The sequence below is a fragment of the Macaca nemestrina genome, chromosome 1 (assembly GCF_043159975.1).
Source record: "Macaca nemestrina isolate mMacNem1 chromosome 1, mMacNem.hap1, whole genome shotgun sequence".
Classification (NCBI taxonomy): domain Eukaryota; kingdom Metazoa; phylum Chordata; class Mammalia; order Primates; family Cercopithecidae; genus Macaca; species Macaca nemestrina.
In genome coordinates, this window is record NC_092125.1 from 156,357,605 (window position 1) to 156,380,137 (window position 22,533).

At 35.3% G+C, this 22,533-nt stretch overlaps 1 protein-coding gene across 1 annotated transcript in view; it reads left to right on the plus strand.

The window, feature by feature from the left end:
* Positions 1-22,533, plus strand: part of LOC105482677 (phosphatidylinositol glycan anchor biosynthesis class K) — a 114,103-nt gene that overhangs the window by 172 nt on the left and 91,398 nt on the right. Inside the window, exons 2-3 of the mRNA XM_011742895.2 lie at positions 8,265-8,318; positions 11,990-12,081. Of these exons, the coding sequence (XP_011741197.1) occupies positions 8,265-8,318; positions 11,990-12,081 (146 nt within the window). The remainder of the gene's footprint in view (positions 1-8,264; positions 8,319-11,989; positions 12,082-22,533) is intronic.

Below are 22,533 nucleotides of genomic sequence, written 5' to 3' on the forward strand. Positions count from 1 at the left end.
GCCGGCTGTGTCGTGACTGTGCGCTCTCCAGCAGATGTCCGATACACAGCAGCTGAGGGAAGCCTCCTGGAGTCAATCAGCCCCTGACCCTGGCTGGGTTTGAGGAGGGTGTCACTGGGCACGGGTTAGGACAGTGTTGGTCTGTTTCAGCGTTTTAAAAGGATGAATTAAAAGAATCAAACGCTTGGAGACAGAGGAGGACCTGATCCTTTGCTCCTACATGTGTGCAGTTCTTAGCAGGTGAAATATGAGCAATAGGCTGGTGAAATGTCAGTGTGCAGCAACTACTTTCCTGCTACGCAACTGCAGCCCTCTGTTTTGATAGGAATCAGACGGAACTGGAGAGGTGAGAGCAATTTTAAGAATTCAGATCGTAGAATTTAGTGATAATTAGAACATGGGATAAAGAGAAGTGTTTATTAAGACTCTCAAGTTTCTGGCTTAGGAGCAACATGTCTGGGTTAAGAAATGGAGGAGAAAACGGGTGCTCAGTTTTATCATGGGCTCTCCCAGCGTCCCATTTTTAAACGTGGACACAAGACATTCTGGTGCTCTATAATGCTTTTACTATCCACCGTAGTCTTATGATTCCTCAGTCCAGGTCTACAATCTAGATGTCTGGTATCTTTTTCAGGCCTGCATATCCAGCTGACTAAGAAGCCGGGATAGTCAGGAGACATTTGAAAATCTGTGTCCAAAGTTTTGTCTTCTGCTTAGCCTACCTACTCTTAAGAAGACACTGAAAAACTAAGCACCTCTTTTCTCCTTCGTTTCTCCACCCAGATATGCTGCTCCTAAGCTAGAAACCTGAGAGTCTTAATCTCTTTATCCCATATTTTAATTATCACTAAATTCTATGATCTGAATTCTTAAAATTGCCCTCACCTCTCCAGTTCCACTGACTCAATTCAGGCTGTGATCACTTCTTGTCTAAACTCTTGCGATTACTTTATCTTGTTTTCCATAGGCCTCCATACTCCCTCACTTTAGTGCTAGATTCGTCTCCACGAAATGTAAGTCTGATAAGGTTATTCTTCTGATGAAGTCTTTTAAATATTTCTCCATTGCATACAGAATAAAGTCTAAACGTTATGACCTGGTTCTTGCCTAGTTTTCCAGTGTTCCGTTTTGGAACCTCTTCTCCCCACCACCTGGGCACCTTGAGTTTAGACCAGTGGACTCCAAACTTTTTGAATACACACCCTATCAGTTAAAAAAAAGATATTGAGCATGAACTTTGTATATATTTATGAATTACTGTTAATTTATATATTCGATATTTATATAGCATATTTTTTAGAGAACATAAATATGAGTAAATAGAAGTTCTATTTCCTTCCTTTATTCTGATTTTGACTGCTTCATCTTGGATACTATTACTGTTTTTTGTAGTTACATAATTGCTGTGCTTTTTCACATTATGATATTTTATACATCCTGTTTCCTCTGTTCATTTGCTAGGATACAGTGAAGTCATAACCTCTGTAGAAACTTTCCGTATCTCTTACCTTTGCCTTTACTTTTGTAATTCGTACACTTGATACAGCACTCATTTACTATAACCCTTGTATACTTTGTACTATTATTCCATCATCTCTCACTTAGATATAGGAGCAACAGTTCCCTAAATGTTTTTGTTTGAGTCATTGTTTTTTCCTTTCAATCTGTTCTCTAAATTGAAGCAGAGTAACTTTTAAAAATGCAATTCCGATCATGTCACCCAGGCACCTTAATGTTGCTCAAAAGATCACCTTAATGTTGCTCTAAATTCTTCACCATGACCCACAAACAAAACCCTGCATATTTTTTGGGCCCTGACTACACTTCCAATTTTTTCTCTTTCTCTTTCAAACTTCTAGTTAGGTTTTCTTTTAGTTTCTCAAAACCTTTAAGCTTCTTCTCACATTAGAGCTGTCTCCCCTCTGTCTGGAATTGTGTTTCCTCTTTTCTTCATCTTTTGGATTTTAACCCAACAGTCACTTCTTTAGGAAAACTTTGCTGACCAGGTCAGGTCCCTCCGTTGTACTCTTCTTATATTGTATGTCTTTCCTTATCTGTTAAATGTATATCTATCCAATATCCAATATCCAGATAGATAGTAACCTATTTGAAGGCAGTACTATGGCTATTTTTGCCCAGCATTGTATTTGGAGCACTCAGGGCAGTGACTGGCATGTTACCCAATGAGTGTGATGAATTAATGAATGTTACATTGTAGTGTAAGTGTTTGCATGCTCCTCTTTATTGAACTCTGGATTCTTGAGAGAAAGCAGCATGTTTTTTAGTGATTTTTGTATCACTATATATTAATGGTACTCTTGATAGCTGGGTGATATGGAAATTTAAAAATTTAAATTTCTGTGCCTGACTTATGTGACACATAATAGGTGCTCCATTTACTGTATGTAGAATGAATAACTTTATAATGACTGTATTGTCTAGACAACCACAAAAAAGTTTTGCCATCTAAATTTTTTCACTAAGGTCTGAAAGAAGTAAGAACTTTGGGGGTGGAAGGCACATTAGAGACATGAGGATAGTCAAGTCTAAAGAGCTAAATGACTTACCCCAATTTCACAGCCAGTTGCGAGACAGGACCTGCATTTTAGCTTAGGTCTTTGAATTCCCAAATCAATGCTTAACCACTGTAGCGCATTGCTTTCTTTAACATCCAGGCAGCTGTTGAGTTTAGAGGTGGAAAAATACACACACACACACACACACACACACACACACACAGACATGCCGTACACACTCTTTTTGTTCAGGTTATTATTCTATATTTATCATGTCAGTAATTTAACTGACATGATTTAACCACTATTCTCTATTTCCATGAGATCAGGTTTTTAAAAATTTCCATATCTGGGTGATACGGAAATTTAAAAATTTAAATTTCTGTGCCTGACTTATTTCACTTAATGTAATTTCCTCCAGGCTCATCCATGTACCTATTTATGATAGGATTTTATTCTTTTTATGGATGGATAATATTCCATTTTATATATACATGAGTGCACGCGTGTGCGCGCACACACACACATACATTTGCTTTATCCATTCGTCTATTGATAGATACTCAGGTTGATGCTATATCTTGGCTATTGTGAATAGTGTTGCAATAAATATGGAGTGTAGATATCTCTGGCCTACTGGTTTCCTTTCCTTTGAATATATGCCCAGTAGTGGAATTGCTGGATCATATGGTAGTTCTATTTTTATTGTTTTGAGGAGCCTCCATACTGTTCACCATAGTGGCTGTACTAATTTACATTCCCACCAGCAGTGTATAAGAATTCCTTTTTGTCTACATCATAACTAGCATTTGTTATTTTGTGTCTTTTTGATGATAGCCCCTAAGATGATATCTCATCGTGGTTTTGGTTTGCATTTCCTTGGTGATTAGTGATATTGAGCATTTTTTCATATACTTGTGGGCCATTTGTATGTCTTTTGAGAAATACCTATTCAGATCCTTTGCTTATTTTTAATTGGATTATTATTATTGTTATTATTTTTTGCTGTTAACATAGGTTTGAGTTCCTTGCATATTTTGGATGTTAATCCCTTATTGGATGAATAGTTTGCAAATATTTCAGGATTGCTTTTCTATTTCTGTGAAGAATATCATTGGTATTTTGATAGAGATTGCATTGAACTGTAGATCACTTTAGGTGATATGATCATTTTAACAATACAATATTTATTCTTCCAATTCATGAGCATGGAAGCATTTTCATCTTTTTGTGTTCTCTTCATTTTCTCTCATCAATATGTTGTAGATTTCATTGTAGAGATTTTTCACTTCTTGGTTAAATTTATTCCTAGGTGTTTAATTTTTCTGTAGTTATTGTAAATGGGATTGCCTTCCTGATTTTTCTTCAACTAGTTCATTATTGGTATATAGAAACACCACTGATTTTTGTCTGTTGATTTTGTATCCTGCAAATTTACTGAATTAGTCTATCAGTTCTAAGAGATTCTTTTGTGGAGTGTTTAGGTTTTTCTATATATAAGATCATGTTGTTTGCAAACAAGGACAGTTTGACTTCCTCCTTTTCAATTGGGATGCCTTTTATTTCTGTCTCTTGTTTAGTTGCTCTGGCTAGAACTTCCAGCGATATGTTGAATAAGAGTGATGAGAGTGGGTATCCTTGTCTTGTTCTAGTTCTTACAGGGAAAGATTTCAACTTTTCCCTGTTCAGTGTGGTATTGGCTGATAGATGGCCTTTTTGTGTTTAGGTGTGTTCCTTCTATATCCACTTTGTTGAGAGTTTTTATTGTGAGGGGATGTTGAATTTCATCAAATGCTCTTTCTGTGTCTACTGAGACAGTCATATGTTTTTTGTCCTTCGTTTTGTTGATGTGATACATCATGTTTATTGATCTGCAATTAATACTACTCGATCGTGGTATATTATGTTTTTGTTGTGCTGTTGGATTCAGTTTGACTGTATTTTGTTGAAGATTTTCGCATCTATGTTCATCACAGGTATTGGCCTGTAGTTTCCTTTTTTTATTGTATGCTTGTTTTCTGGTTTTGTTATCAGGGTAATGCTGGCCTCATAAAACGAATTGGGAAGAATTACTTCTTTAATTTTTTTGGGATAGTTTGAGAAGAATTGGTGTTAGTTCTTTAAAAGTTTGGTAGAATTCGGCAGTGAAACCATCCCGTTCTGGGCTTTTCTTCGTTGAGGGACTTCTATTACTGCTTCAAGCTCGTTACTTAGTCTCAGTCCGTTCAGGTTTCTCTTTCTTCCTGGTTCAGTCTTGGTAGCTTGTATGTGTTCAGGAATTTATCCATTTCTTCTGGGTTTTCCAATGTATTGTGTATAGTTGTTTATAATAGTCTCTAGTGATTCTTTGTACTTCAGTCTCTAGTGATTCTTTGTACTACCCATTTGTAATATCTCCTTTTTTGTTTCTGAATATATTTATTTGGGTCTTCTCTCTTTTTTTCTTAGTTTGGCTAAAGGTTTGTTGATATTGTTTTTTTAAAAAGCCAGCTTTTTGCTTCATTGACTTCTTTTGTATTTTTCAGATCTCTTTTGTTTATTTCTGCTCTGATCTGTATTATTTCTTTTCTTATTTTGTGTTTGGTCTGTTCTTCTCTAGTAACTTGAGATGTGTTATTAGGTTAAATCTTTGTACTTTTTGATGTGGGTGATTATTGCAATAAACCTACCTTTTAGTACTGTTTTGCCATATCTCTTAGGTTTTGGTGTGTTGTGTTTCTATTTTCATATATTAAAGGAAATTTTTAATTTCCTTATTAAATTTCTTCCTTGACCCATTGGTTGTTCAGGAGCATGTTGTTTAATTTCCATATATTTGAACATCTTCTAAAATTTGTTGTGTATTTTGATTTCTAGTGCTTTTCTATTGTAGTCAGAAGATATTTTTGATATAATTTTGATTTCTAAAATTCACTGAGGCTTGTTTTGCGGCCTACCATGTGGTCAGTCTATCCTGGAGAATGTTCCACGTGCTAATGAGAAGAATGTGTAATCTGCCATTGTTGGAAGAAATGTTCTATAAATGTCTGTTAGTTCTGTTTGCCTGTAATCCCAGCACTTTGGGAGGCTGAGGTGGGCAGATCACTTGAGGTCAGGAGTTTGAGACCAGCCTGGCCAACATGGTGAAACCCTGTCTCTACCAAAAATACAAAAATTAGCCGGGTGTGGTGATGCACACCTGTAGTCCCAGCTCCTTGGGAGGCTGAGGCAGGAGAATCATTTGAATTTAGGAGGTGGAAGTTGCTGTGAGGCAAGATTGCGCTACTGCACTCCAGCCTGGGTGACAGAGTGAGACTCCATCTCAAAAATAAAATAAATTCAGTGTTTCTTTGTTGATTTTCTGTCCAGATGATCTGTCCAATGGAGAATGGAGTGCTGAAGTCCCCACCTAGTATTGTATTGTGATCTCTTCTCTCACTTTAGATCTAATAATATTTGCTTTATACATCTGGGTGCTACAGTGTTGGGTGCATACATATTTATAATTGTATGCTCTCTTGCTGAATCGATTCCTTTATCATTGTATTGACCTTTGTCTCTTTTTTATAGTTTTTGACCTAAAGTCTGTTTTATCTGATCTAAGTACAGCTACTCCTGCTCCCTTTTGTTTTCCATTTGTGTGGAATGTCCTTTTTCATTCATTCACTTTGTCTATGCATGTTTATAGGTGAAGTGAGTTTCTTGTAGGCAGCATATATAATACTTGGGTCTTTACACTTGGTGTGTGCACTTGTGCACACAGGTACAGATGTGTGTACAAGTGGAAGTTTAAATTTATTCTCCCTGAAATTTTCTTGTTAGCTCAAAATTAAAGCTGTTAATGTTTTTCAGGCTATTGGTATGTTCCAGTCACTATTCCTACATTCTCTGCATCAGATAATATTATTACTGTTTAATAGATGGAGATTTGGAGGCACAGAAAAGTTAAGGAACTTTCCTGTTTATATACCTAGTAAGTAATAGAGCCCAGATTTGAACCTAGGCATTCTGACAGGTCTAGTAATTAATGTTTGGGAGCTGATCTGAGGTCAGTATGGCTTATATCCACTATTATTTTAATATATAATCAAAATATATTCATTAGGTGTCAGGATGTGGTGTTAGAAAATTTTAGGGTCTTGAGATGGCAGATATAATTCTTACTTTAATAGATTGGTGAAATGGTCCCTGGCAGAATGCTAGAGGATGTACTCAATCAGCTGTATTGATGAGTTCAGATAAAGTCCCTAGAACATAGTAAGAATGGATACTGAATGAAATTTTAACAGGAAGCATATTAACTTATGTGTAGAATGAAGACATGAAATAAGTCATTCACAATTATAAGACTGAATGGGAAATTAGAAGCATATGAAGAAGACTTGTCTGTGTTTGAGATAAAATGTTTAAAAGCAATCAGGCCCCTCTTTCAATTATATCTCCCAGAAAAAAAAAAAAAGAAAAAAGAAACCTCAGCAATCTTTATGGGTGTTGTAGCACATTTGTCTGATCTTTAATTTTTAATATTGTGACCAATATTAAAGAATTAGTTGACATAATTGCAGAGATTTTAGAGAATCAACTGAGATGACTATTAAATGATTAAAGGATTAAAAAGATGTCTGTGAGAAGTTCAAAGAGTGAAAATTTTGTTTTTGTTGAGGATGTAAGGAGATTATATTGCACAAGCAATTCATGAGGATAAAAATTGTATGGCATTACTAAAAGTGAAATATTAATTTTTGGTTAAATTCCTGGCATATGCATTTTTACCTTGCCTTCTCACTGTAGAGAGTGATCACTTTAATAGAGGAATTATCAGAGTACAGCCTAAAAGAAGATTTTGAAAGTTATAACTTTATAGTACAACCTTTATGTAATACCTTCTTACCATATTCTGAACCTATGAACCATGTGATTTCAGTTTTCCATAGGAGACTCTGGATTTGTTCAACGACAGTAAAGGCATTTGGACCATGGATTCATTCATTCACAAAATATTTATTAAAAACCTACTATATGCCAAGCTTACTTGGAATACATCATTGAATATAACTGATGAAAACCCCTGCCCTACTGAGGCTTACATTGTTTTGGGGAAAGACAGATGATTAATAATATACATAATAAATAAGTTAATTATATATATAATGTAAGAAGATGATAAACACAGTGGAAAAAATAAATCATAGTAAGAAAAATGGTGGGGTGAAGTTGCAGTTTTAAATAATAGCCTTGTTAAATGTTGAACAAGCAAATTGTATATGCTTAATTGAGCATATATTTCACTTTCTTAATAATTCTCAGGGTATGGGAAATAGAAAGATATGAGTTATATAGTATACTTTCATTTGAGTAATGCTAAATAATATTTTAAAGCAGAAACTCTTGCACATAAATCTTACAGTTCTCTAAAAGAGTGCTGTGATGTAGGATTGGCATTGCTTTCATTTTGCACATGAGGAAACTGAGTCTTCAGGAAGGTTAAGTATCTTAATCAAGGTTACTCTGTTTAATTGGTGTCTAAGCCAAGACTGAAACCCATTTCTCCAGATTTCCAGTTCAGGACATTTGCCCTTACAGTATCTTAAGCTGTAAGCTCTTTTGATTCTTTATGTAGTCCATAATGTCAAATACTGGAATCTTCATAAACTTACGTAAGATGATTGTTATTACAACAATAAAAACTACAGGAGTCTTAACTGTCCATTATCAGTCTTTATTCTGAGAAATTGTGGCTTTTTCTTCTATTTGTTTTGCTTTATTTAGGATCAAGCAGAACAATTCTTTAGAAGTGGCCATACAAACAACTGGGCTGTTCTGGTAAGTATACTGTAAAAGTATACCTCTCTGTTCACATTAGATATGTATCTGAGAAATTTGTGCGAATCGTATTTTTGAAAATACAATTTATTTTTGTACATTTTATATCAGAAATTCTTTATTTTGATTTGGCTGTATTTTAAATTGACCACATCAACTATAATATTCTAGTAATATTCTTTGTCCTCTGTCAAGTGGTGATCTGAAAATAAATTTAAGAATAAATTAGGAATGCTATTGTTAAAGGAAGCATTTTATAAAAGGTAGAAATATTTTAATGCTGGAAACTACTAATTGCATCTCTTATCTATAGTATTAGTTTATAGATACTCTCTACTTATGTTTTTTAAAATTTTTTCAGTTGTTTTTTCTGCTTCTAAAAATAGTAAATGACCACTGTAGAAGTTCAAATTACACAGAAAAGTTTAAAGAAGGCAGACTAATTTTGTTGTGTGAATTTCACCTCAATTAAAGAAGACAGGGAAAATGGCTTCAAGTCCCACATCCCAGAGTTAATATTTTGGTGAGCATTGTTCAAGCCCTTTCCCTCTTCATATATAAGCATAAAGATGTATAGATATATGATTTTATATAATTAGGATCATATTATACCTGCTATTTTGCAACCCTTTAGCATATCTTAGGGATCTTTTCCTGCCAGTAGGTATGGAGATAATCTTTTCCAAAAGCTGTATTTTCTTCCATTTTATGAATGTACTGTAACCTCCAGTTTATGGGCATTTAGAGTCTAAATTTTTCATTATTGTAAATAGGACTGTGTTGAACGGTCTTATACACATAACTCTGTGACTTGACTGATTTTCTCTTTAGAATAAATTCCTAAGTATAAGAATGTGAAGTCATGGAGCATGATTGCCTCCAGAAAGGCTGTGGCTCCTTTTCTAAATCCAAGTTAGCTATATATTCTTAATTTTTATCTTAACTTTTTGACTGCTGGTCAACAAATTAAATTTTGTTTTAATTTGCATTGTTTCGATTTTTAGTAAGGCCTGCTTATTGGCCTTTTTTTTTTTCTTCTGCCTTTTGCCCAACCTTAGTGTGAATTACCATCTTTAATTTTTCTGGATTCATAAATTTGTAGTTTTAATTCCCCAAATAGAATTCACATAATCAAATTTGTTTTTCCTATGGTTGGAAAATATTTGGATAATAGTTTCACTACTGGAGTTTCATTTAATGGCATTTATAGGATTAGGAAATATAATGTTTGACTTAATGAAAAAACATGTACAAGGGTTGGACTGGAAGATTAGGTTCGAAGAGGCAGGAAAGGAAGCTGATTTTGTGAAAAAGGGAGCAGAGAATGTACAGCATCTCAAAGCTAGTAATGCATGTTGGAAAAGGAAGAAAACTGGGGATTATAAATGGTAAGAATATAGTGGGAATATAAAGGAGATGGGTAGAGGAATTCAACTTAAAGTGCAGAATAAACATGCAAGACTATAATTAACTATTGACGCCAAATGAATGTTTGAGGCTTTGTAAATTTATTGAGAATCATTTGATAAAAACATAAATGAATTATCCATAGGTTCCTAGAAGTAAATAGAGTGATTACAGATTCTATACTTGTTTGTTTTAAATATAATAGCATTGTGATTAAATAGGACAGTGTAACATGGGTTCATGGCTCATTTTCTTGTTCTTCAAGAAAAAATCTCTTATATATGCTACCTTTCACAAGAAATTTTTCTGAAGTTACTGAGGAAAGCCTGCTAAAGATAAGGAGAGAGGATTTCAATGCCTACTTAAAAGTAAGGAGAACCATCAGGAGCCAGACCATCATCTACCAATTTGACAGGATAAACTTTCTCTACAGGAGACTAGGATCCCCTCAGTGTTCAAAAGGGGATAACTGCCTATGTGCAGACCAGCAATTGCCAAAGGGCTTATCTTTTGGAACTAAAAGACTGTTAGCTTATACTGACACACACATGAAAGCCTTCCTTGCTCTGGGAATCCTCTAACCAAACCTCTCTTCAATTTCAGTAACCTGGGATTCAAGTAAAAAATAAAAGATGAAAAAAAAACATTACTGACCTTTGTATTACAACTGCAGTTTTCTTTTTTTGTCCAGTATTTTACATATTAGTATAGTGAAACTTGAATAAATTATTCTTTATTTTTTAAAATTAAAAAGGGAGTTTTTGGAGATGAGGTCTTGCGCTGCCTCCCAGGCTGGAGTGCGGTGGTGTGATCATAGCTCACTGTAGCCCTGAACTCCTGGGCTCGAGTGATCCTCCCACGTCAGCCTCCCAAGTAGTTAGAACTACAACCACAAACCACCACTCCTTGCTAAATTTTACATTTTTTTGTAGAGATGGGGGACTCGTTGTGTTGCCCAGGCCGTTCTTTAACTTCTAACCTCAAGTGATCCTTCCACCCTGGCCTCCCAGACTGCTAGGATTATAGGTGTAAGCTACTGTGTCCAGCCAGAATTTTATATTTTTGACATATGGAATTTTCTTTTTCATGTAGTCAAAAATTTAGTCTTTTCCTGATTGGATTCTAAATTGAAAATTTAATTTAAAAAACCATGTAATTCCTTTCTATTTGGCAGGGGCAAGAACACTTACGCTATTCTCAAAATTGTCATTATACCTACTAAAGGCACAGGCATGTGATAGAAACCAGGATTGTGCTTGGTAGATGTATTACCAAGTGACCCTGATCTATATTTACCTACCTTAGAATGGGTTCTCAGCAACACTAACTTTTGAGGCATGGAATTACATTTTCCCAGCACCTTTAATATAATTCTTAGGAATTTTTTTAAACTATAAAACTTGGTTGGATTGTTTCTAATTTTCTCTTTAGTTCAATAGCTTCTTTATAATGCACTCTCTTATATGCATTTATAACTGTTTTATATGTTATGTTTTATCCTGTGTCCTACATTTCTCACAACGAAGGAAGCAATCTGGAATGAAACAAATATTGTATAACCCTATGTAGCTAATTTTCTATTCTGTAAAGAAATTATGGGTATTGTCTTTGATTCTAAATAATTTAACTTTTTAGAAATAGAAATGCTATTGAGTCACAGAAATTGTGATAACTAAGTTGGTTCAGTATTTGATTAAATTTCCCAAAGATATGCTTTCTCTTAAGCTGAGTGGTCTTTCAAAATCTAATACCAGTTATGAAAGACTTCTCTCTGGAGAGATTAGTTTTACTGAAAATTCTTTTTTTTCTTTTTTTTTTTCTTTTTTTGAGACAGAGTCTTGCTCTGTCACCAAGGCTGGAGTGTAGTGGTGCCATCTCTGCTCACTGCAACCTCCACCTCCCAGGTTCAAGCGATTCTCATGCCTCAGCCTCGCAAGTAGCTAGAACAAAGGTGCACGCCACCACACCTGGGTAATTTTTGTATTTTTAGTGGAGGTGGAGTTTTGCCATGTTGGCCAGGCTGGTTTCAAACTCCTGTGGGCCCAAGTGATCCGCCCACCTTGGCTTCCCAAAGTGTTGGTATTACAGGTGTGAGCCACTGTGCCTGGCCTTTACCGACAATTCTTTATGTTTGCTGTTTTAAAGCCTGAATTATGGCATCCTCTTTCTTTAGAGATCTCTGTATCCTACTTAAAGAAAAATACTCTGCAGCTCCATGGTTAGCTTTGATGCATAAAAATTGTATTTTTGTTTTAATACTTTAGGTGTGTACGTCCCGATTCTGGTTTAATTATCGACATGTTGCAAATACTCTTTCCGTTTATAGAAGTGTCAAGAGGCTAGGTATTCCTGACAGGTAAGAATCCTCAATAAAGCTTAACTTTGAACTTCAGTGAAAATAACCCTTAGGTAATTGTTATTATATTTGTATTTTGTGTTACTTTTGAAAAAGGTAAAAAAAAATCTGATTTGAAGTTTTTTTGTTGTTGTCGTTAGAACATACTACCAAGTATAAATTAGATGTTACTTACGACCATAATGACAAATTGTATAAAAGAACAAATGCTAAGGTAAAAAGATTGGATAAAATATAATTATTTAGTGTAATGTATTTAATTAGTAAATGACTCAGTCAGGGTTTCTAATTGCAGATAACGGAGGGCAATTCTGATTGATTTAAGCAGAAAAGGGATTCATTGAAAGCATATTGTTTACCTTGCCAAATTAGTGAGAAGGTTGTATCCTTTAATAGCCAGGAACAAGGAAGCCTAGATATCAGAAGAGGCATAGCTAAAAATCATAACTTAAAACAGTCTGGTGACAATAATGGAGCTGCAAATTGCTGAAGCCTAGACTCAGCCACTGCATAGCTGCTACACTTAATGTTGCTATTGCCTCCTGCTGCCAAAATTCGAATTTTGCTGTTCCAACTTCTTACTGTCTGTCTTATAGTGGTCTTGGTGGAAATGTTGTATTGGTAAAGTCCAGGTTCAGCACCCATGTCGGTGCTGCAGGGTGACTGGAAGAGCTAGTATATGGCATTGTTAGCCTCTATATAGGAAGGTGGGCTTTGCCTTATATGAAGACTCATAAAGTGGGAATTTTCCTACTTGTAGGGCATGGAGTTCAGGTAATAGGCAATATACCCACACCTTCACTCAGAGCACGTCTTCTACATTGTTTTGTCCATGATAGGTTTATTTTTCCTACTACCAGAGCAGCTATAGCAAGAAACTGCAGTCAATTCAGTTATTTAGGTTTGATTTATTTAGTACCAGTGAGTCAGTGTGGAAAGAGCTATATAGTTAGATATGACTTTGAAATCTGGCTTTAGTGATGAATTTTCTTAAAGTCACTTTACCATACTAAGCTTGTTTCTCGTTTGTTACATGGTAATAATAGTTCCTTCTTTCAGGATTCAGCACTTGCAGTAAAAACAAATAGAGATATGCATAAAGTGCTGCAGAAACAGAAAGGAAGCAGTGAATGACTCAGGAAACAAAGTTATATTACAGTCTTTGTCAATAGATCATTTCAGTCTGAGTAACTGACAAAACTATAATTTCCATATTTCATCTGGAAATCATGGCAACTAGATAATATTACTATTTTAAAATTACATTAAGTCTGAGAAGGAGATTGATTTGTTATATCAAGTGTATAGATATAATTCTTGTCATTTGTCAATTGGTTTTTCTCAAATAGGCCTATGTAGTTACCTTTTGGTCTTTAACTGCTCTTGCGTCTATGCTGGATATACTCTTCTAGAGAATCACTACGCATGGCTTGGCAATAGGTTTTTTTTTTTGGTAAATTAATCTTTATTCTATGAGTCAATCATTAAGATACTTTTAAATGATTTAAGTTAGATTTGGAGGGAGTTTTTAGGAATAGACAATAGCAACAGGATGTATTTTGTACATTATGTTTAATGGGTTTGTCCTTAGGTTTCTGAAGAATGTTATTTAAAAGCTTATTTCTCTTTCAAATGATTGCTTATCTATAGTTGTGTTTATGAAGTCTTTGTTGTGGGGTAATTAAGGATTTAAACAGTTGGTGATTTAAGCCATTTGTTATTTAATAAATAGAAATCAATAGAAAAGATTCTGCTCAGCTTCTGTTGGGTAAATAAATATATGATTTGGAAATATTTTATCAGTTGTACAAAGCAAGCACAGTTTGTATTTTAAAAGTAAAAATACTTATATCCCCTAAATTGTGTTAGTCTAGTGTTAGAAAATGTTAGTGTGATATTAAAGACATTTTAATAAATACGTTGCCAGAATTTTATAATATTTCAAAATATTGACTCAGGGAAAAGGGTTATTAATGGTTCTGGGAGAAAATACAAAGATACACTCATAAGACCCTTGTAAGTGCTCTCTAGCTCGAGTATGACCAGTTTCTTATCTAAGTTCCATGCAGGTGAGGTTTTTGTACTTTGTGCCCACACTTTTTCTCCAACCTTATGGAGATTCTGTTTTTATTTGCCTGGTTTTAACTTCTTAAAATGTTTCATTATTTTTAGATAAATTTCTGCCCTCAAATAATTGTTTTGTACTAAATCCCTGTTTAGCTAACTTCAGTATGTTTAGTATGATTAAGATGAAGAAAAGGCATTAAGTAGGGTTTAGGTTCTAAGGTTAGTATGTGAAGCAAACATTGAGCCACAATTACTCCTGAAAGATTCTCAAATAGCACATAAATTACAGTTTAGTATTTTCTTTCATCAGGTCTACCACAGCTAGTTTTTCCTCCAGTGCTATTACTATTTTCTTCGTTTGCACACTGGCTAAAGTGGTTTACTTATGATTAGGGCCATGTTTATGAAAAAATACACATATCTTTAACCTGGAATTGTGTTCCGCATGCTGTGCAAAGCGCATGGGAATTGAGGCCAACTTAGGGAATGTAGAATCATAGCTCCCATCTTATGTTTATTCTAGGGAATAAATGCATTTAGTATTAGGTTGATAGACATGATCTGTCTCTGTCACTCTCTTTTGGCTCAGTGCATGAGATTTAGGTCACAGAGTAAAATGTCTATATAATTTTTTTTTTAAATACCATTTAGCTCTACTACAGGTTGGATGGATGTGAGTTCATGTAGTGATCTCTGTCTGATGCATTGTTTCTATAAAATCCAATAGCTTTTCTGAGTCCATCTAACACTATTTTTTTCTTATTCTGTATTTCAATCATATGTGAGATTAATCTTCCTAATTTAAAGCTTTTATTCTTTATTTCCCCTTACTCAAAGCTTTTTAGAGTATTTAGAAAAAAGTTCAATTCCCTTATTCTGGTACTCAAGACTTTTTGCAGTCTGATTCCAAATCTGACATTCTGATCTTTTTAGTTTCTATCTCTTATGCTCCAGCCATTTTCTTCCTAGTCACTGTATTGTCCTTCATTACCTTGCACTGGTCGCTCACCTACAGTTCTTTCCTTTCTCCTTCCCCTCTAGTTTTCTGACGTCCAGATTCAATCCATGAATTCCCTGAAGCTTTCTTGGTCTTTCTTGCATAAATGCTGTATTCGTACCTCTCTTTTGGCACTTTGTTACATGTGTTGATCTTATGTCTTCAAGGCTGGGTGTTATACTATGTATTTCTCACAGTGCGTTCTTTGGTATATTGTTGCAGTAAATGAGTGAATGAATAGTGTGATAAAGACCTGTAGCTAAGTAGAACTTCATTAGTCTAGATGAGAAAGGAAACTTTTATGAATACCATTTACTTATATTCTCTTAATCTTGTATCTCAACCCCCACAGAGCTAACAGTGCTGTATAGTCAGGTTTTTTTAGTCAGGTATTTTTGTGTGTGTGTGTGTGTCTCACTCCATTGCCCAGGTGGGGTACAGTGATGTAAACACTGCTCACTGCAGCCTCAACCTCCAGGGCTCAAGTGATCTTCCCGTCTCAGCCTCCCAAGTAGCTGGAACTACAGGTGCGCACCACCATGCCTAGTTAATTTTTAATTTTTTTTGTAGAGTTGGTATCTCACAATGTTGCCCAGGCTGTTCTTGAACTCCTGAACTCAAGTGATCCTCCCACCTTGGCCTCCCAAAGTGCTGGGATTACAAGCATGAGCCACTGTGCCCAGCTATAGTGGATTTTTTTTTCTTGTGTTTTATCTTTGAGACAGAGCCTTGCTCTGTAGCCCAGGCTGGAGTGTAATGGAGCAATCTTGGCTCATTGAAGCTTCCGCCTCCCAGGTTCAAAGGATTCTTGTGCCTCAGCCTCCTGAGTAGCTGGGATTACAGGTGTGTTTTTGTATTTTTAATAGAGACGGGGTTTCGCCATGTTGGCCAGGCTGGTCTCACACTCCTGGCCTCGAGTGATCCACCCACCTTGGCCTCTCAAACTATTGGGATTACAGGCGTGAGCCATTGTGCCTGGCTATAGTTGATTTTTATGAACTATCTTCTAACTTATTCTTGAGGGATCTATGGCTGGGGCAATCTTACCAGGGCACTACTTGCCCAAAACAAGTCACCCTCAACCTTACATATTACCATTTAAGTTCCTTCAGGATGCATTTGTTTCCTTTTTGTCTTTTGTCCCTTTTAACTTCTTTCCCAGTTAATAGGTATTAGAATTAGAAGTAGGAGCTATTTGGTCAGTTATGTAAATTCTGGTAATGTTTCTGTAAGTAGAAAAAGTCACTAATTGTTGTTATTGTTGTTTTTTAAATCATGTTGATCGTATAGCTTTTGACTATTGCTCTTTATGCTGCTGTGGATTTGGCCTTATAAGTAAGAGGCATTGTCTGAAGTGGAGCGTTAATAAGCTGTTTAGCAATCTTACTGTATGGTAATTCCTTAAAATGTTTCTTTAAAAATGCTTGTGGCTTTCTATTCAGTAACAGCAGCCAATATGGATTCTTCTTCCTCTCCTGTAACACACATTCACTATCCATCATAATTCAGAGACTGTGTTAGGAATTTTATAATGAATTATTTTATTCCTAGAGACCTTTATGAGAGATTGCTTTTTCCCATTTTACATACTAAAAGTGGTTGCTCACAGTGGTTAAATGACTTGTCTAAGGTCAATTAAATATTAATAAAAATAGGACCACAATTTGAATTCAGGTCTTCTGACTTAATGGCCAGAGCATTACTATTTTAGCACAGCTGTCTTCTCCCCAAGAAATTACAACAATTAATATTTATGTAACATTTATAACTAATGAATTCTTTTAATATACATTGTCTGATTTTATTTTTATGACAATCTATAGATATTAGTACAATTATGCACACTCATTAAATACCTTATTAAATTTCAAAATGTATACAATATACATTGTTTCATTTTATTCTTATGACAATCTATAGATATTAGTATTATTATGCATACTTATTAAATACCTTATTAAATTCTAAAATGTATATATGTTGAATGTGGGACTAGGGGGTGTGTGAAAATAGTTAATATTAAATAAATATAAGAAATGCCTCTCTGATTTTATCATTTTCTTACTTTTTTCATATTTTTATTTTTACTTTTGTCTAAGACTTTATTATTTCATGCTTCTTGTACTTCATGCTTCTTCAGTATTCATGTACTTCAATATACATTGTAGCTATGGTACATGCTTCTATACTTTCACCCCTTTTTAGCTGTTTATTCCCTGCTTCTGGTCCCTTTCCCCCTCCAACTCATCCTACACATAACTGTTAGAATTATTTCTCAGACACTGCTTTCATCTTTTCACTCCCACAATTAAGAACCTGTGGTAACTGTGTTGCCTTTCTAACAAATCCAAAATTTTCATCCAACCTTCAGGCCTTAACTACTACTTTATTAATTCCAGCTCAGTATTTTCGTTTGCTGATTCATTGTGACAACTACTACATGGTTACTTTCATATGTAGTTTTGGTGATTTAGCACACTTAGCATTTAATAAGGTATTTCAGTGATGAATGAGTGCACATAATTATACCAATCTGTATAGTGCCATAAGAATAAAATGAGATAATGTATATTAAAATAATTTTCTAATTGTAAATGTTACATGAATATTAACTGTTGTAATTCTTGGGGAGAAGATAGCTGTGATATAAGTAAATGCTGTAGAACCTAGAACATCTAGAATACCTTGTGGTCTTTTTTATCTAAATATCTTTTGTTCCTTTGTTTCCTTGTGTGTAGAACTTCATAGATTTCTCTGTCTAGGGAGGTCACTGATTTTATTTTTAAGCCATTACAATTTATTAAAATTTCTAAATATATATATTTTACATTTATTATATTACTATTTTATGTTATTTTAATATATTGATAAACATATGTGATGATTTTGTCTTGTTTTTTATGAACAAAAGGATTTTTCAGTCCTATAATAAGTTTTATAAATAATTTGCAATGTACATTCATAGTTATTGTGAAGATAATTTTAACTCATGCCTTTGAATGTTCTCCTCTTGTCTCCTGTCACTTCTCAACAGTTTTTTCTTTTTCTTTTTCTTTTTTTGAAACAGAGTCTCGCTCTGTGCCATGGCTGGAGTGCAGTGGCCGGATCTCAGCTCACTGCAAGCTCCGCCTCCCGGGTTTATGCCATTTTCTTGCCTCAGCCTCCCGAGTAGCTGGGACTACAGGCGCCCGCCACCACGCCCGGCTAGTTTTTTTTGTTTTTGTTTTTTAGTAGAGACGGGGTTTCACCAGGTTAGCCAGGATGGTCTCGATCTCCCGACTTCGTGATCTGCCCGTCTCGGCCTCCCAAAGTGCTGGGATTACAGGCTTGAGCCACCGCGCCCAGCCTCAACAGTTTTTTCTAAAATACTTCTTGAAAATATAAATAATAGTGTTTGAATAAGGATGCTTATGTATTCTGAACAATCTGTCATTTTATTCGCATATTGGCAGCTGATCTGCTGCTCTACATGGTGTTCCTTGTGGAGAAGTGTATAATATCTTGAATAGAGAAACATTTAGAATAGTTAGGAAGCTGAAATGTGTTCTGAGAACAGTGACAAGGTAAAAGGAGAAGTTTGGCCACTACCTTGATACTCTTATGTTTAGATCATACGTAGGACCAATTTGCAAGTCTAACAAGACCATGAATGGGGTTTATGAAGCACAGGGGAAATTTCTTTATCGATTTGTAAATAGAGAGGAAGATTTTGATACTGAAGAGAAAGATGCTTATTCCTTCAACAATAGCACAATGTCTTTACTACTGTCACTGTCTTTGTATCTGTTAAGTTGATTTCCTTGACTTCATTCTTTTTTAGAATGGTCTTGCCTGTTCTTAGGTCTTGTTCTTCCATATTAATTTTGGAATTGTTTTGTCAAGTTCTTAATCCCTGTTACGATTCTCATTGGCACTGCAGTGAGTTTATAGATTAATTTAGAGAGAAGGGGCTTCTTTTTGATATTAGGTCTTTCAATTTATGAATAAAGTTTATCTATTTAATTATGGGTTTAATAGCATTCAAGTTATATTTTTTTTATTTTTCTGCATAAACATCTTTGGTAGCATTTTAAAAGTTACCTTATTTTTTGTTATTATTGTAAATGGTACCTTTCCAAAAATACATTTTCTAACTTCTGTTGCTGTGTATGCAGTTGATTTTTATATATTGTTCTAGCAACTTGCTAAACTCCTATTAATTCTAATAATTGACTAGAAATTTTTATTTTTGATAGCTATAAAATCTTCAATGAGTTTTCTTCCTTTCAAAGGAATACAGAAGTAATACAGAGCATATACATGATGAGAATATGAGTGGCTGCAGTGCCTTTCTACTTCCCTTGTTTCTCACTGTGGTGATTGTGAAGTTTAGCAGTTGGCACAGCCTGCAGAGAGTAAGAAATCAGACAGGCCAGAGGAATTCAGAATAGTCTGTAGAACAACTGCTTTGTCACTTAAAATTCTACCTATTGTTACATAAGACAATTCTTCACTGTGCCTGAGGTTCATGTTTACATGTCTTGCTTCTTCCTGTATCACCAGGCCTTCAATAAACCTGGAAATAGCCTAAGAATGTCACTATTCATTTTTTGATCTTGGAAAAATTAATCTATCTTGGCCTGAGTTTTTTCATCTGTAACAATGCTTAGAGGGGAAACAATACTTAAAAGGGGTGAATATTTTTGGTTGGCTGGCCCAGCTGTAATTCCCAGCTTTGTTCTCCTTTGCTTTGTTTTATAATCTCCCGAATCAGCCTATCATGTTTTCTAATTACATTGATTGCATTGGTTTAGCATTAACTGACTTGGCATTAATTTAATGATGCCAAATACTAGTTTTATCATTACTATGAGAGTGTTAATTATCGTTAAGAAAGATCATAAAAAGGCATATACAAAACTTAACTCAAGATGGATTACAGATTTTAATGTAAGATCTCCAACTAAAAATTCTAGAAGAAAACTTAGGAAATACCATTCTGGATGCTGGCCTTAGCAAATAATTCATGGCTAAGTCCTCAAAAGCATTTGCAACAAAAAATAGAAGTTGACAGGTGGTACCTAATTAAAATAAAGAGCTTTTGCACAGGAAAAGAAACTATCAACAGAATAAACAGACAACCTGCAGAGTGAGAGACAATATTTGCAAACTGTGCATCTGATAAAGGTCTAATATCTGGAATCTATAAGGAACATAAACAACAGGCAAAAACCAAATAACCCCATTAAAAACTGGGCAAAGGATATAAACAGACACTTCTCAAAAGAAGACATACAAACAGCCAAAAAACATGAAAAAATGCTGAACATCACTAATCATTAGAGAAATGCAAATCAAAACCACAGTGAGATACCATCTCACACCAGTCAGAATGACTTAAAAAGTCAAAAAATAACAGATGTTGCAAGGCTGCAAAGAAAAGGCAACACCTTTACACTGTTGGTAGGAATATAAATTAGTTCAGTTACTGTGGAAAGCAGTCTGGAGATTTGTCAAATAGCTTCAAATAAACTACTGTTTGACCCAGCAATCCCATTATTGGGTACCTACCCAAAGGAATATAAATTGTTCTGCCATAAAGACACATGCACTCATATTTTCATTGCAGCACTATTTACAATAGCAAAGACATGGAATAAACCTACATGCCCATCAATGGTGGATTGGATAAAGAAAATGTGGTGCATATGCACCGTAGAATACTACGCAGCCATAAAAAGAACAAAGATCGTGTCCTTTGCAGTAACATGCACACAGCTGGAGGCCATTTTACTAAGTGAATTAATGCAGGAACAGAAAACCAAATGCTACATATTCTTACTTATAAGTGTGAGAGCTAAACATTGAGTATACATGCACATAAAGATGGGAATAATAAACACTGGGGACCTCTGGAGTTGTGGGGAATGGCAGAGGCTGAAAAAATGAAAAACTACCTATTGAATACTGTGCTTAGTACCTGGGTAGCAGGATCATTAGTACCCCAAACCTCAGCATTATACAACATACCCATGTAGCAAACCTGCATATGTACCCCCGAATGCAAAATAAAAGTCAAATACATATATATATATATAATTTAAATATATAGATATGTAAATATCTAGATTCTTTCTATTCCGTGTATATATATATCTATGAAAGGTCATAAAAACGTAGATGTTTGTAAGTTGAGACATTTTTAGTGATGACTTGTGTACAAACGTCACAGGAATAATAAGCCTATTAGCAGGGAAAGGAGAAAGAAGCAGATGTTTGCAGAATAACTAGTCATATTAGCACATTAGTGGCAAAATACTGGAGCCCATGTATTTCCACCAATTGTTAATGTTGATATATCTATAACTACTTTTGAGCTCTAATCTCTGTAAGTCCTTATTCTTGAATTTCCATAAAACTGTGTGCCATTTTAATAGTCATTCTTTTTTTTTTTTTTTGAGTCAAACTATTTTATTGACAAAAAGGTTCCTGTGAAAACAGGAAGTAAGCGCCCTAAGCTCTCACTCCTTAGCATTCTGCTTGCTGATGTAGTCCTGGAGAAGTGCCTGTGCCTCTGCCCTCTGGCTCATCTTGGTGGCCTTGCCCTGAAAACAGCCTTTCTTCCTTGCTCCTTTGCCTTTCAGGACCTCAGCCACCCTGGGCCCCAGGGTCTCCACAGCTGCAGGTTGCCCTGCCAGTAAGGCAAGTCCAGAATCTTTCTCATCACCCACGGTTAAGAACAGGAGCATCTCCTCTGACCCAATCTCATTGGTAATCATATTCATGAACTCTGAATCACCCTCCTTCCTGTGTAATATGACCACACCTCGCCAGTCTGGATTGTTCCTGAGGCTGTGGGCAATGTGCACAGCCAGGTCTCTGAGCAGATTCAGGTTATTCTTCTGCAGGAGCTTGGTGGAGTTCTGGAGCTTTTTTACTGCTTCCACGTGATCCTCCACTCCACACTTAAGCACAGTAGCCAGTGCTTTTTCAGTTCCATGACTTCTCTCCATCCACTTCAGCACCTGGTTCCCAGCCAGAAATATAGGGTTGGTTTTGTTCTTTTTCCCTTTCTCAGTGCCTTTTTCCCTTTCTTTTTCCCTTTCTTGATGACCTGAAAGTCACCGAGTCTTTTTTTTTTTTTCTTTTCAACTTTTATTTCAGGTTCTGGAGGTACATATGCAGATTTGTTATATGGGTAAGTTGGGTGTCACAGGGTTTGGTGTACAAATTGTTTTGTCACCCAGATGATAAATATAGTACCCAATAGGTAGTTATTTGATCACCACTCTCCCCTCACCCTCCACCCACAAATAGGTTCTGGTGTCTGTTGTTTGCTTCTTTGTGTCCATGTTTACCCAATGTTTAGCTCCTACTTATAAGTGAGAACATGTGGCATTTGATTTTCT